This window comes from Balaenoptera acutorostrata, chromosome 4 (genome assembly GCF_949987535.1).
Source record: "Balaenoptera acutorostrata chromosome 4, mBalAcu1.1, whole genome shotgun sequence".
Classification (NCBI taxonomy): Eukaryota; Metazoa; Chordata; class Mammalia; order Artiodactyla; family Balaenopteridae; genus Balaenoptera; species Balaenoptera acutorostrata.
The window spans coordinates 11,059,931-11,075,874 of NC_080067.1; the positions used below are offsets into that span (position 1 = coordinate 11,059,931).

At 46.5% G+C, this 15,944-nt stretch overlaps 1 protein-coding gene across 3 annotated transcripts in view; it reads right to left on the reverse strand.

The window, feature by feature from the left end:
• Window positions 1-474: 474 nt before the first annotated feature.
• The window catches only part of GALNT15 (polypeptide N-acetylgalactosaminyltransferase 15), a 39,352-nt gene continuing 23,882 nt past the window's right edge, over window positions 475-15,944 (reverse strand). Inside the window, exons 5-10 of one of the 3 annotated variants that reach the window (XM_028162023.2) lie at window positions 10,949-11,066; window positions 9,431-9,625; window positions 8,563-8,694; window positions 8,089-8,193; window positions 3,724-3,867; window positions 475-770 (exon numbers count right to left, since the gene is read on the reverse strand). In XM_028162023.2, coding sequence (XP_028017824.2) covers window positions 624-770; window positions 3,724-3,867; window positions 8,089-8,193; window positions 8,563-8,694; window positions 9,431-9,625; window positions 10,949-11,066 — 841 coding nt within the window. In that variant the 3' untranslated portion in view covers window positions 475-623. Of the gene's footprint in view, window positions 771-1,376; window positions 2,577-3,723; window positions 3,868-7,283; window positions 7,850-8,088; window positions 8,194-8,562; window positions 8,695-9,430; window positions 9,626-10,948; window positions 11,067-15,944 lie in introns of those variants that run through there. The other 2 variants (XM_057545535.1, XM_057545536.1) reach the window with 2 other exon arrangements.

Below are 15,944 nucleotides of genomic sequence, written 5' to 3' on the forward strand. Positions count from 1 at the left end.
GCCTACTGATTCTTTTCAGCTACTAGTCTGAGCTGAAGAATTGGGTCAAAGCTCTCTCCAACCCTATTTTCTCTCAGTAGCTTACTTCCCTTTCTTCCTCTGAGCTATGCCTCAACCAATGAAAATGAAATTTGTCCTCATAAGCCTATTGCAACGTCTTTTGGATGTCAGCACTTTGCACTTTCTTCATGCTTTAATTTTCATAGCTGGTGACACAGACAATCCAAGATAAGGCCATTTGAAATAAATTGATCAACCAGAATTGTGTATCCTGAAGGTGTTGCCAGGCCTCTTTCCTTAGTCAGAGATAAAAGCAATTATTTACTGCTTTAAAATTATTTTAAAAAAACCCCAAGAATCTTATGTACCATGTAATGATCATCTACCAGTGATGAAGACATTGAGACAATGGGTCCATGTTTTTCTTTTTCTAAAACAACCAGTGGTCAATGAAGTAAGGTATGGGAAGGAAAGACTTCCCATATTCATTTGTGGAGTTTTTGTTTCTACTATCACCACTGCACAAACACAAAGGGTCTCCTTCATGATATGCACATGCTCCTGTCGTTCCCTTGAGTTGAACCTCTATGGCCACATTTCTCTTTTCCTTCTGATGGTGGCATTCATTGTTCATCCACGGTGCTGACATTGTCAAATCGCCACAGCTGGCTGGCTTTTCCATCACACTCACGTAAATACAAATCTTTATTGTTTTCCTGCAACACAGCTTCTATGCATTTTCCAGAAAGAATGTGAACAATCATTCCATTCTGAAAAGAGAGAAGAACATGAAAAAAAAAAAAAAGAAAACGAGGTAGTTCCCCACAATCAGTCAGCAAAGAAGGAAATTTCTAAGATTTGTGCTAATCATTCAGAGAATAATAAAGGTGATATGAACTGGCCTGGTAAGGAATTGGAGTATTTTGGTTACTATATAATATAATTTAGGTAACCCTAAAATTTAAACATCATACAGAGCCTTGGCGTCATTAATTCAATTATTATTATTGTGGTTGGGTAATTATGCCATTTCTTAGAGAGTTCTGGCTAGTAAAATGCCAGTGTAAAGATCATGTTCAATCCTTATACTGTATTGTTGACATTCATTGTTATCACTGTACTTGTAAATTTCTGCTTTCAAAAGGATTTAGTTTAATCTCTGCCCTCTGTTAATCCTGCAATTTAGTACTGCTGCCACCAGGTTGCAGTTCTGAGTAAGACTTTAAGGATACACTGAAGGCCTGAGTCAGCCATGTATGGAAGACCATAGCTGCTTCCTGCTCAAAATGTACCAAACTTAATACTGAATGTAGCCATCCCCTTTTCAAGAAAAAAATCAATTTCTTTATGAAAAGTTAAACAACCTTAACCAACAGTGCTGATAATGTCCATTTATTTATTTAGAGATATAATTCACATGCCCTAAATACAACTTAGCAGATTTTAGTATATTCACAAAGTATATGCAACCATCACCTCTATCTAATTGCAGAACATTTCATCACTGTAAAAAGAAATGTACTATCCATTAGCAGGCACTTCCCATTCCTCCTTCCTTCCAGCCACTGGAGATCATTAATCTAGTTTCTGTGTTTATGGATTTGTCTCTTCTTGACATTTCGTATAAATGGAATCATATAATATTTGGCCTTTTATGACTGGCTTCTTTCACTTTGCATGGTATTTTCAAGTTTCATCCATGTTGTAGCACAAAATAGTACCTAATTTCTTTCTTTCTTTCTTTCTTTCTTTGTAGTGGTAAAAATATGTAGCATAAAACTTTCTACCTTAACCATTTTTAACTGTAAAATTTAGTAATGTTAAGTATATTCACTTTGTTGTGAAACAGATCTCCAGAACTTTTTCTTCTTTCAAAACAAACTCTATACCCATTAAACAACAACTTCCCTCTCCCCACTTCCCCTCGTGTCTGGTAACCACCATTCTATTTTCTGTTTGTATGAAAATGACTTCTCTGTATATGTCATATAAGTTTAATCATACAGTATTTGTCTTTTTGTGACTGGCTTATTTCACTTAGCGTAATGCCCTCAAGCTTCATCCATGTTGAAGCAAATGACAGGATTTCCTTCTTTCTTAAGGCGGGAAAATATTCCATTGTATGTATATAGCATATTTTGTTTATTCATTCGTCAATCACTGGACCCTTGGGTTGCTTCCACCTACTGGCTATTGTGAATACTGCTTCTATGAACAGTATCTTGTTCCTTTTTATGGCTGAATGAGAATACTTTTTTAAAGCCTTACTTTTTAATGCCCGAAAGATGCTGGGTGTATCTTAGTCACTAATCTTTTACATATTATTATTATTTTTATTAATTAATTAATTTATTTATTTTTGGCTCTGTTGGGTCTTCGTTTCTGTGCGAGGGCTTTCTCCAGTTGCGGCGAGCGGGGGCCACTCTTCATCGCGGTGCGCGGGCCTCTTACTGTCGCAGCCTCTCCCGTTGCGGAGCACAAGCTCCAGACGCGCAGGCTCAGTAGTTGTGGCTCACGGGCTTAGTTGCTCCGTGGCATGTGGGATCTTCCCAGACCAGGGCTCGAACCCGTGTCCCCTGCATTGGCAGGCAGATTCTTAACCACTGCGCCACCAGGGAAGCCCTTACATATTATTTTTAAATGCTGTTTCTAAATCTATCTTATCCAGAGGACTTGCTTAGAATGATCCTTTGTGATCATTCATAAAGGGCCTTAACTTGGTTTCAGAGAATTCTTTGCACATGTGTGGGCCCCCTGAGTCCTAGGTTCACTTGTCACCAAAGCCCCAAGAGCTTTGTTCTCAACTGTTTATCGTGAGTTCAGTTTAAGTTTTACACTATACGATTTTCCTCTTTCACAGCCTGCCTTAAGAGTACCGATGCATGGAGTTCTGCTTAGTTATTTAACTCCCCCCGTTATTCCCAAGCAAAAGTTGAAGAAAAGCATGTTTAAAAGATGTGTGTATTAATCTGTTTGTTTGTATATTTGTTCCCTAACTCATTTCAGAAGGGATTTGAGGTGAAGGAAACACTATGTATGGGCAGTTATTGTTGATACTGTCATCTTCCAATCCCAATCCTATAAGCTCACTCTCCCTCAATACTTACACTCCGCCTATTTCCTAATACTTACACTCCTCCTATTTCCTCTTTATCGATGCATAACCTCTGGAAAGGATCTCAAGCTTCTCTCTGGAGTCCTGGGAATCAAAGTCTTACTAAAATGATGAAATGCTCAGAGTGGAATTTGCAAAGGAAGAAAGTACGATCTACATCCTCATCTATCTGGTTGTGGAACAGGAGGCAGGCCTTTCCATTGCCCCTAAAACCACACCACTAACGTGGTTGACTGCTTCTGTAACACGCTCCATGGTCCTACTTGTGATCTAAGCTAATAAACTTTAAAAAGAGGCTCTCTAAAAAAATAAAAAAAATAAAAAAAAAAAAAAAAAAAAAAAGAGGCTCTCTCCTCTCTCCACCATATCAAGACCAGAGCTATACAGAAACCTGGCAAATTAGTACATTTCAAGATGCTGGTGGTTAACTTTGCTGCAAGGTTGGCTTCATCTCCGCCTGAGGCCTTAGTGCCAAGTCACTAAGTTCAACAGCAGGGACACAGGCCTGTATGGTAATACTTGGCCTCTTGGAAAAGCCTGAGACACGTGCCAGCCAGCAGCACGTGAATCCTGAATCCTGCTGAATCCTTCCTAGATGGGTTACTTACCTCCTGGTAGTCCCAGTGCTGCTGATGGATGTCAGGGCCTTCCCTGGTGCAGTTCTGCAGAATCACCTGCTCTCGCCTGACATCGAAGCACAGGTGCTGGGGGCTGCCATAGTGGATCTCCTTCCTGCCCATGTGATCCAGGTGCTGGGACAGAGGCAATGGCTGTTAGCACAGCTAGAAGGAGATCCTCTCCAAAGCTGGAGGTAAAGGAAGGAGAGCTCACTGCAATAGGGCTGAGGTCTGGGGGCAATCCTCAGATTCTACTGGGGTCAGCAAGACCGTATCTCATAGTCAAGTCCACAAATATGATGCTGGACTAGCCCTGGCCTCTGAAATCTCCACATTCCATCTACTTTTGCATTCATATTTATACATTCTGGCAAGTTCCTCCATTATTCTATTTACTGTATCATAAGTGAGGCCATAAAGGATGCTGTGTGTTTTGTGAGGGTACAGTTGGAAGGGCAGATGAGGAAACTCCTGAGGCCCCGAGTTGATCTCTTTCTGGAGACATCTGTGCTGGCCCTGCAAGTAATTTTCTTGCTGTCTTTTGTATCTGCTGACTCTCGCTCATGGTTTTCATTTCCTCCTGTGTTCCATAGGACTAGATCATGCATTCCTTTGTAGAGGGGCTTTAGCTGCGGGAAGCCTGTGGGGCCAGTTTGGAAACACATCCTGATAAAACCATTTTCCATTTGTTCCTGCCAAATGCAGCCTTAACTAATTTTTACGCTAACTTTGTGGCTGGGAGACGGGGTTGGCTTCACGGGCATGTGACCTGCGTAACTGCAGGGGCCTCATGCTTAGAAGGGTTTAATGTTCTTGGTCTAATATATTTGGTTTAATGCTGATACTGTCTGGGAATTCTTTTTTTTTTTTTTAATTCTGTTAAGAGACATTATTCTTATTAATTTATTTATTTTTGGCTGTGTTGGGTCTTCGTTTCTGTGCAAGGGCTTTCTCTGGTTGCGGCAAGCGGGGGCCACTCTTCATCGCGGTGTGCGGGCCTCTCACTATCGTGGCCTCTCCTGCTGCGGAGCACAGGCTCCAGACGCGCAGGCTCAGTAGTTGTGGCTCACGGGCCTAGTTGCTCCGCGGCATGGGGGATCTTCCCAGACCAGGGCTCGAACCCGTGTCCCCCTGCATTGGCAGGCAGATTCTCAACCACTGCACCACCAGGGAAGCCCTGTCTGGGAATTCTTAATAATTGTTGAGTGATAGGTCTCACCTTCTTCATTTGCACTGAGCCCAACAAATTAGGTAGCCAGTCCCACCTGAGGATTCCGAGACAACACAGTTCCTGTAAATGTGAACCCTAAACCCACGTTGGACACAAGCTTGTGGTTAAAAATCTTCAGGGAAGAGTCATTTTCTCTGACGCAAAGACCTGTCTACAGACCTGCTTCCTTGTCATCTTCCGGTGGCAGTAGGTAGTCTTTTCTAGTCCAGGTTTTCACAGATAGGTTACTCTGTGAAGGTCAAAGCTGGCTTTGTATGGGCGTCCCATTTCCAACCCCTCATTTCTCATGGGCTGAAGATGGGCTTTCGTCACTATCTCCTGCCTGGAACCAATGCCTCTGGGTTCCTGAGGTTTGACAGAAACTGTCCCCTTCACCCTGCAGGAGAGCTTGGCCATGGCCCTATGACTCTATTTCAGTTGCCTCTGGATTCGGGGCCCCTGGAGATTTCCCTTTGTTATAAACTTAGTTACTTATGCATAAAAGAGGGTGTTTCTTCTATATGGCATATGGTGCTTTCAGCTTAGCAAGTTCACAATTTTTCTGGATACAGAAGCCCTTGCTAATCCCCACCTCCCCACCAAGAATATAAATAAATAAATAAATCCAAAAGCTAACATTCTTTTTGCGCCATTATCCCCAGTTGCAGATGAGGAAACCAAGACTCAGAGAGGTTAAGAAGCCTGCTTGATGTCACACAGCTAGAAGGTGAGCTATTTCCACCATCACAGAGCTTTCTCTCTGCCCTCCTGTGCCAGGTGTGAGTGCCTATTGGGGTGTTCTAGAACATTGGTAAAGGGCAAAATTGAAAGGGGACAAATGGATACTGAGCACTTGCTTCACCAGGTGTCCTCCAGGCCCAGGGCCTTCCCCTGGGGTCCCAGAGCCTCGCCAGTCCTGCCTGCAGGGCTGGACCCTCCAAGACTTGTTCTGCCTTTCGCCCCAGGCTCTTGGGGCCTCACCTGGCTCGTTTGATCAATATCTCCAGGAAGTTACACTTTGTTGTTTGTTTTTTAATACAGGCCTTTGGGGTAGGAAGGCTTATGCAAAGGCCCCGTCACAGGCTGAAAAGAGAGAGGTTTGGGGGGCGGGCTAGACTTTCCAGGTTGTCATCCAAGTTGTGATAAGAAGTGGACGTACCAACCTTCATCCAGCGTCATGGGGACGTCCCACGACCTGGGCAGTTATTCCTGAGATGGAAATTTGAAGAGAAGAAATACCCTAACATAGAAGGAGACCTTCCTCATATCCAAGGAACCCATATGATGCTGGAAGGACCCTCTGTCTCTAGATTCTTCCCCTGACTCAGTGTGGATTTCAGACCTGATTCAGGTCCCTTCTGGCCATATGTACCCACGAGCAGGACCTTTGGCTCAAGGAGAGACTCTCCCTGTGGTCAGTGCCTGTCAGTCACTTTCAGTGTCGCCCTTTGGGCCATAAACTTTTGTTGTCACAGGGCAACGCCGCCCTTCCTTGGTACCGAAGGGTCCAGCCACGCTGCAGAGTGAGGGCCCGGGAAATCCGTGGAGTTGGTCTCCAGTGCGCCCCAGGAGAGCTCGTGTGCTCTTTCCCTCCCATCCCCAGGGGCGTTTGCACCCTCTGCCTTCCTCCTGACCATGCAGTGGAAGCCTTTCTCCCTGTGGAAGGAGTTTCACAAACCACATTGCTCTGTGTGTGGGAAACGTTCCGAATGAGGCCACAGCTCTGAAACCCGATGACCCCATCTGTGTGTAAGGTCTCCTCTGGCAAGTGAGGCAGAGGGTCACCAGAGGCCATGAGCCTTGTCTACCCAGATCCAGCCCTCTCTCCGCTTCACACACACACACACACACACACACACACACCCCAGGCTCCTGTGATGCCCTAAAGTTCCCCCTCTGGCCCAGAAGTATTGGCCCCCATAGATCCCCATTAAATGCCTGAAAGACACAGCATATCTACTCTGGGCAGGACTCAGCATCAGAAGCCTGGAGTCTTAGGACCACAGTCACAAGTTATGGGTTTGAGGCACTGCTGAACACTGGGAACATTTTCCGGGGTCCCCTCGATTCCTCAGTGTTTCTGTACCTAGAGTGCCCGCTCGGTGAGCCACTTTCTCCATCTCTGGTTCTAGTTGGCTAATGATCTTGAGCTGCTCCAGATGTTTCAGAAAGGTGCCCTGGTGGAAATTTGCCTGCACACAGGTTTTCTTTGACCTCTGATTATAGATTTTTAATTTAAATGGGGAGCTTTTCCATTTTGTAAACAATTTAATTTGTACCATTTTTTTAGATTCCACATATAAGAGATATCTTATGATATTTGTCTTTCTCTGTCTGACTTACTTCACTTAGTATATTTATGGAACAGAAACAAACTCAGAGATAGAAAACAAACTTATGGTTACCAAAGGGGAAAAGGGGGGAGGGATAAATTAGGAGTTTGGGATTAGCAGATACAAACTACTATATATAAAATAGATAAACAACAAGGTCCTACTGTATAGCACAGGGAACTATATTCAATATCCAGTAATAAGGTATAATGGAAAAGAATCTGAGAAAGATTTTATATATGTATAACTGAATCACTGTGCTGTACACCAGAAACTAACACAACATTGTCAATCAACTGTACTTCGATAAAAAAAAAAGAAAAGAAAAAAATGGGGATCTTTTCCATAAACTCTGGATTTCCAGTGTCTTTTAAATTTGTGGATGACCTTGTAATACTGGATCCGCTTTCATACAAAACAAAAGACATTTACTGAGGCTGGGGCAGGCGCTCCTCTGTGACCACAGCCTCCGCCCAGCTCCCCGTGTTTATTTCCTTTATCCACTTAAACCCTGGAGACACACGGGAGTTGGAAGCCCCTGGGCTAGCCACTCTCCAAGCCTCAGTGTCCTCATCTGTCAGATGAAAATATTGGCTAAACAGCCTCGCCATGTCCCTCGAGCTCAGATGCTCATGTTCTCTAATGGGTTCACCTTTGGGCTTGGGGCTGGGACAGGTTGGGGAATGGGTCATCAGAGTGGGGGACCATGCACAGTCAAGGGACATGGGACCACTGAAAGGAGATGCCCCAAAGGGAAGGGAGGGCCATCCCAGCAAAGCCCCCCTTGCAGGTCTGAGAACACTGACCACCCACCTGCTGCTGCTGGCTGTCACTGCAAGGAGCTAGCATCACGGCACAGCCCAGGATGTCCCCTTCTGCCCGGCAGTCTGCACAGAAGCCAAGTCCGGTGTTGTGGAGCTGTAAGCAACGTTCACACAGAAGTGACTCCCGCCCTCTGCTGCCAAGACGCCCTCTGTCAGCCACTCCTTCGCTCTCTGCAGTGTAGCTCAAGGTCCCATGCTCAGGTCATAAAAATGATGGAGGTCAAGCTGAAGCCAGTGAGCCTAAGGACAGGCCTCCTGAAGGAGGGGGCAGCACCTGTCCTGGTGAGGGGCCCTGGGACGGGTTATGGGGCAGCCCAACCACCCCCCCGCAAGGAGGCCCTGCTGAGCTGGGACTGGGTGGCCGGGGTCATGGAAGAGCATCCGAACTTCAGTTCCTATCTTGGGAGACCACCCAGCCCCTTCTCTTCCTCTCTCTCTGCACTTTGTTTGTATCATGCCTTGCCTTTCCAGAGAACCTGGGCCTGCGTTCGGATGGGTACAGCTCGGGATAGATGTTGGCCAGAAACCAGTGGAAGGTCCGACAGCCCAGCCTCCTTTGCAGCTGCTGGCGTTCAGTGCAGTCCGGCTTCCCAGCCTGGGGAGGAGAGAGACACAGGCGGCAGGACGGAGAAAGCTGGTTTTACATCACAGTTCATGTGCTGGGAGGCACAGAGGTGTCTGGGAGCAAGCTGAAGGAGGGGGACAGCAAACCTCACTGTGAACCATGTCCCACACTAAATAGCATTTACCTGTCCCGCCATCAGAACGGCGCTGAGTGGTAGTGGACCAGGTGAAAATGCACTGTTTGCAGACATTTCATTAAATGTTTAAAGTGTTTATTTTTCTGTGCCTTTTTGGGGATGTCCTTTATGTTTATTTTTTATAATAAAAAATACTTATATTTGTTTCACATCTTGGGTAATTTTACACAACATTGTGAATCAATGTTATATTTGTTTCACATCTTTTAGGTAATTTCACAGCCTTGAGCACTTTGCCTGGGATGAAAGGGCCCTCGGAAACCCACTGCAGTGCTCACTCCCCACCCAGACTCTCCTCTGGCCACGGGATGAAGGATCACACCCCTTAGATGTGATGACAGAACCCCTACAGACATCAGGGCGTTCCAGGCCATGATGTCCCTGGGAGACGCTGGAAGAGACAGAGGACAACCCCGCCAGGTAGAGGAGCCACTTGACAGGGGCCACTCATGGAAGTACTAGCCAGAAGCTTCTATCTGCCCTTCCAGGTGGGAGGGGAGGTGGTCCTGTGCAGCCCGCACCTGGTGGCCCTGGGTGGGCACAGAAGACCCTGCCGGGCTCTCCTCTTACCTTGCTCAAGGAGAAGGCCTCTGGGCTGTGCCTGTAGAAGGTTTCTTTGAACGCGCCCAGCCAGGTCTCAACAATGCGGACCTTGTTCCGCAGGGTGGCCTCCCGGTCAAGAGGGGAGTGGGCATCCTGATTTCGGTAGACGTGCCCCACCCGAGAGCAGGGAAGGATTTCGACGGAGCCCCCACAGAGCCAGGTCTGCAGTGAAAGGAGAAGATCAACACCTCTGTACTCCTCTCCAGCAACGTGGGGAGTGAGGGGCTGGCAAAATGCACCGGAAATCATGAGCACAAAAGAGAAAGATGGTTCCGGTTCTCAGGATGGAGCAGAGTTTCCAGATCTGAGCGTTCTGGGCTGGGGAGGGACAAGGTGGGGAGAATGAGGGCGGCTGTCCTGGGTCAGAACCCGTGGTGTGAGGGGCTCACACCCCTGCCACTACCTGTGGTTCCCCACCCCCACTGAAACACGTGACCAGATTCAGCACTTAGAGGATGCTGCCATGCCGTGAGCGCCTGGATTCTCCCACGGCTGCTTCCTCGGGGAAGAGGGTATCCCTAGTGGCCGGGGGATTTCTAAAAGCTTGTGAAGTCTCCTGCTGCACAGGCACCAGAAGCCATCTGTGTGGAGGTCAAAGCAAGCTTTCCTCAAACAGAATCTTTCTACTTCTGGAAATGTCTCTACTCTCCACTCACTCCCTCCTACTCCCAAATGCCTGAAGTTCATTTGACAGGAAGCCTTTTATTCCCCATTTGGGAATAAAGAGGAAAGAGAAAACATGCCTAGGATAGGCAGTACATGAACCAAAACACACCAAGAACCCAAACCGATGGGGTTCCCAAACTGGGTGCCAAGGTACCCCAGGGTGCTGCAGCAAACTCAAAAGGCCGCGTGGGATATTTTCAACGTTCAGGAGAAACATAGTGACATCTGTGTTCTGAAAAGTGCAAGTTCAAGGCAATTCATGGTTTCAACCTTAGATCACTGCCCTTTTAATGATACATGTCTTTGTTGGGTTGGGTTTTCAGTGGTTGCTGTGATGAAAAAGCAAGCATCAGGCTAAAAATCAGCATGGAACAGGAAATGAGGGTGGCGGGTCCAATCTGATTCCAAGGTTTGAGAAACTGTCTGGCGCCCAGTGGGTGCTAAGCTGTTTGGACAAATACTTATTAAGTTGTTTGGACCAAACTACCCAATGCACAGAACTGCTTGGTATTTGCTTTGGCCAATGGGTGCTGTGAAAACTATCAAGATGCTAAGGGAATGGAGAACATACGGGAAGCTTTGCACTCAGGTGGAGATGACTGAAAACTCGCCCTTTCCTAAGGGCAGGTTTGACAGGCGAGTTCAGGAAGGAGGCTGGGGTGAAATTAAGAGAGATGAAAAAGGGGGAGAAATGAGGGTCTGACACACTACGTATAATGACTTTGTAATTTGCCCGAAGCCTTATCCCTGACTTCCAAGCTGTGACCGGACGCAGGGCTCCAAAGAACCCACCTGGGCCTCCCTTGGCCCAGGAAGTACCTTGAGAGACAGTTCGAGGTTTTCGCCACCCCTCAGTGACATGAGAGGGTCATACGCTCCAGTGTTTTGGAAGTAATGTCTGTCCATGGCCACGACCCCGCCGGGCACCACAGGGCTCCTGGAGAGAGAAGGTGAGACTATGTAGAGAAGGTTCAGAACCTGGAGCATCTGGGGAGCGGTGGGGGGATGGCAGGTAGGGGGCGCTCCAGTGGCCCAGAGAGTGGACTCAGGGCTCAGACAGATCTCAAGACTGGAGCCAAGCAAGCATGTCAGAAATCCCAGTATTTCATGAAAAGAGAGTTCTGGTTGCCTGGGCCTTTTATACCCCATCTTCTGGTACTGCTCCTTTAGGGAGAGGCCCCTCTGGCGAGATTTTGGGAAGAAGACCTTGGTTAAATAAGATGCCTTAAGGCCGGCATGGACCAAGGGAACAGGCAGTCCTCTTTCTTCCCTCACCACTGACCTCACCCTCTTGTTTGCTTCGTGACCATTCACCCCTTCCCCAATTCTAAGATGAATCCCCCAGGGACTCTGGAAGTAAATAGGTCCCCATCTGCTCTGGGGGAAATACACATGACTTAAAAACACAGAAAGCTGGAATCCCAAGTGAGGGAATGAAGATGACAAAAACATACCTCAGAAGGGTTAACTGGGGAGGAGAGAGCCAGAGGCTTTTGAACAACGATCTCTTTATTCAAAAGAGAACAAATTTTCAAAAGAAAACAAATTTTCGTTGTTGTTGTTTTTTGGGGTTTTCTTGGTTTTTAAAAAAATTTTATTTTTTAAATTTTTTTATACAGCAGGTTCTTATTAGTTATCCATTTTATACATATTAGTGTATATATGTCAATCCCAATCTCCCAATCCATCACACAACCACCTGCCTCCCCACCACTTTCCCCCCCTTGGTGTACATACGTATGTTCTCTACATCTGTGTCTCTATTTCTGTCCTGCAAACCGGTTCATCTGTACCATTTTTCTAGGTTCCACATATATGCATTAATATACGATATTTGTTTTTCTCTTTCTGACCTACTTCACTCTGTATGACAGTCTCTAGAACCATCCATGTCTCTACAAATGACCCAATTTCTTTCCTTTTTATGGCTGAGTAATACTCCACTGTATATATGTACCACACCTTCTTTATCCATTCGTCTGTCAATGGACATTTAGGTTGCTTCCATGACCTGGCTATTGTAAATAGTGCTGCAATGAACATTGGGGTGCATGACTCTTTTTGAATTATGGTTTTCTCTGGGTATATGCCAAGTAGTGGGATTGCTAGGTCATATGGTAGTTCTATTTTTCGTCTTTTAAGGAACCTCCATATGAGAACAACTTTTAATGCAGCCAAACTCTGGGTATGCCTCAAGGAGTGAATGACTCAGAGTTCAGATTTTTTTTTAATTACTAAGAAAATAGTCTTACAATAACAAAACTACTGACCTTTAGGTTATTAAAAATACTAAGTTATACCACAATACTAAAAACCAGTAGTGTAGTTATTACTTGATACAATTTCCAATTCTACCACTCACAATTTGTAAGATCTTGGATGAGAGAGATAACCTGTCTGGTCTCAATTTCCTTACCTCTAATCGGGTACAGTAATAGTGTTTCATAATAGGGTTTTGTGGGGATTAAAAGAAATGTCATGTAAAGCACATGTGCATGCCAAAATCCAAAGATCTCTGAAAATCAAGTGCTTTTTCATGATGCATCTGGCAGTAAACCATGTCCTGAACTGACATGGGTATCTGGGGATGACAGCCTGTATTTAAAACTTGTATTTAAAACACAGCAGAGGGGCCTTCCCTGGTGGTTAAGAATACACCTGCCAGTGCAGGGGACATGGGTTCGATCCCTGGTCCAGGAAGATCCCACGTGCTGTGGAGTAACTAAGCCCATGTGCCACCACTACTGAGCCTGTGCTCTAGAGCCCACGAGCCACAACTACTGAGCCCATGCACTGCAACTACTGAAGCCAGTGTGCCTAGAGCCTGTGCTCTGCAACAAGAGAAGCCACCACAATGAGAAGCCCACGCAACGCAACGAAGACCAATGCAACCAAAAATAAATAAACAAGTAAATAAATTTTTAAAAAAATGAAAAACACAGCAGATCAGAGCCGTGAAGAGCGTTGTGTCAGGAGGCTGGCCATAAGGGTTTTAACCCTGGATCTACCTCTTAACAACCTTATGGAGCTGGGCAACCTCTGGGGGTTTCATCTGTAATTTAATCTCTATATACCTCACTTTTCACATGTGTAAAATGGGATTAATAACAGTAATTAGTAACAATAACTGCTTTACAGAATTATGGTAAGGTTTGAGTTAATACGTATACTATGTTTACAGCATTAGCTAAGCACATAATACATGTTCAGTAAATATTCCTTGATACTATCATTTGCAAGTACACAAATGATGATACCCTTTCTGGAATTTTCTTAGCATCTGTATAGAGTCTGTACCAAACCTTGTCCTAATTCCTCATTTCGTGCTCTCTCAGCAGACTGACGAGGGAAGCCTTGAAGTCAGAGTATTCAGGGTGGGGAAGACATGGGTAGAAAAGTATGAATGAGCGTGAGGAGGGCCCTGGGCCCTGGATAGGGAGCCTGAGGCTTCCATGGGGCCCCAGGCAGCAGCCGGGTCTCAGGGAAGGACCGGCTGCTGAGGGCAAAGGTGGCTGGGCTCTCTCTGGTGCTGACTTTGGCCGATGGTAGGTCAAGGTGACCTACAGTGACCTTGGGCATCAGAGAGGCCCTGAGGCTTAGAAGAAGGCTCCAGAGAGGATTGATGCCTGGGGTCAAAGTGCGTTTGCCTCAGTTTGTGTAAAGTTTCTCTGAGAAGTCTGCTCTCTTCAGTAGAATCCCTTTGCTTCGGCTGGAGCAGAATAAATTGTTCCCTTAAGCGAGCACCCCTCTTAACTCCCTGTGGGCCCCTCTGTCCGGTACCCCTCATACTGTTGACCGATCTACTACCCTCCCCACACCATAAATCGAAGAGGTCTGGAAACTTCTCTTTCAATTCTTTGTGTCCACAGCCGTTAGCAGAGTGTCTGGCATGAAACAGGTGCTCAGAAGAGGCTGATGGACCAGTAAAGAGGTTAGAAAGCATTCAAAGCTCTCTGCACTTTCAGGCTGCATACCTGTGATGGAAGGAGGTGAAATCTATCTGGCTCTCCACCCCGACCCCTCATAGTTGCATCTTAATACCATGAAACTTCCCCATTGGGTATACAATCCCCAAGGTTGGTATTGGCTTGTTAGACTGAATGTATGTGCCCCTCCCAAATTCACATGGCAAAGCCCTAACTCCCAGTGTATATTGTATTTGGAGATGGGGCCTCTGAGGAAGTAATTAAGGATACATGAGGTCATAAGGGGGGAGCCTTGATCTGATAGACTCGGTGCCCTTAGAAGAGGAAGAGACCCCAGGGCCCCCTCTCTGTCATGTGGGGACACAGGGAGAGGGGGCTGTGTGCAAGTCAGGAAGAGAAGTGTCACCAAAAACCAAATTGGCCAGAAACTTGATCTTGGGCTTCTACCTTCCAGGACTGTCAGAAAATAAATTTAATGTGGGTTAAGCCACCCAACATGCAGTATTTTCTTATGACCACTGAGCTGACGGCAACATGGCCCAAGAGCCAAGAACGAAGACACCAGACTCTGAGCTTTAAAGTTTGAATGACAAAGCCGCCGCCTATGCCTAAGATGAGGGATCAGCCTCACAGAGCCAGCATTTTCTGTGTCCAAACTAGAGAAGATCCTCCACCCTGAGGAGAGAAGAGAGAGCTCGTGGGGAGACCAAGAGACAAAGATGCAGGTAGATCCCTGAGAAGAACCTCGTGTCCACCTTTACATCTTCGGGGTTAATTCCTGGAAGAGGAGGATCCTGTGCTTGTTGTTTGGGAATCAGAGAGCAGGGGGCATGTTGCCCACCTCCCATCTGGCTGCCCTGGGAGTTCAGGAACCCCCTGACCACCTTCGGTCCCGGGAGACGGGTCTAGGTGGTACCCTGGGGACCCAGGCAGAAGGTGGTGGGTGCAGTTCCATGGAGGCCCCTGGACCATCAGCACACCAGCGTGTGCTGTGCCTTGGGGGCCAGGAGAAGATGTGGGACTTCAGCAGATGCCACGTGGAAGGCGCAGGCCACAGGGGACAGCGTGCTAGCCCCGCACCAGAGATCACGACCAGTGAAAGTGCATCGTGGTGAACACCGACGCAGGACAGCTAAAGCCCGAGGTGGGGCACTCCCTCCCCACCCACCTCCCCGACACAAGCCTGGAGCTCAAAATCAACCCCAGGGGGACGGGAGGGTGGACAAGCATGGATGACAGATTTAAAGATGAGGTGACTAAGCTATCACTGAATTTGTCTAATTTGTCTGGAAGGTCTCTGCCATTAGGAAGCAGGGGTCAAGATAGAAATTGCCTAAGTCCAGTTAGTAGAAAATAAAAAGAAATATTTTTTGCGTACCTAAGCTCATGGTTTATCACATGTCAGCTATTAGAGTTGCACACCCTCGGGCAGACCCTTGGAAGTCCTGTTTGTGCCTAATGCCTTCACTTCGTGTCCCTGGCCTAGGCATTTGGAAACAACTTGGGTTATTGCTTGGCACTGGGCAGGTCAGCTGTGGCAGATTCCTTATCCCACGGGCTCTTCTTACAACGTGACATTGACATTGACCCCCCTGAGAGGTGGGTCCATGTCTCCTTCCTGTGAACCTGGGTGGGCCTGTGACTTTGGAGGAAGTGACCTTAGGTGACTTCTGAGACTTAGTTATAAAAGGGGATACATACTCTAAGACATCACAGTAAGTGAGAGAGGACACATAAAGGTTACCTATTGTACGATTCCATTGATATGAAATACCCAGAATTGATAAATCCATAGAGACAGACAGTAGATTGGGCATTGCCAGAGGCTGGGGAAAGGGGACAGCCGGAGACACTAAGTAAGGGATTTTCCTTTGGAATAATGGAAATGT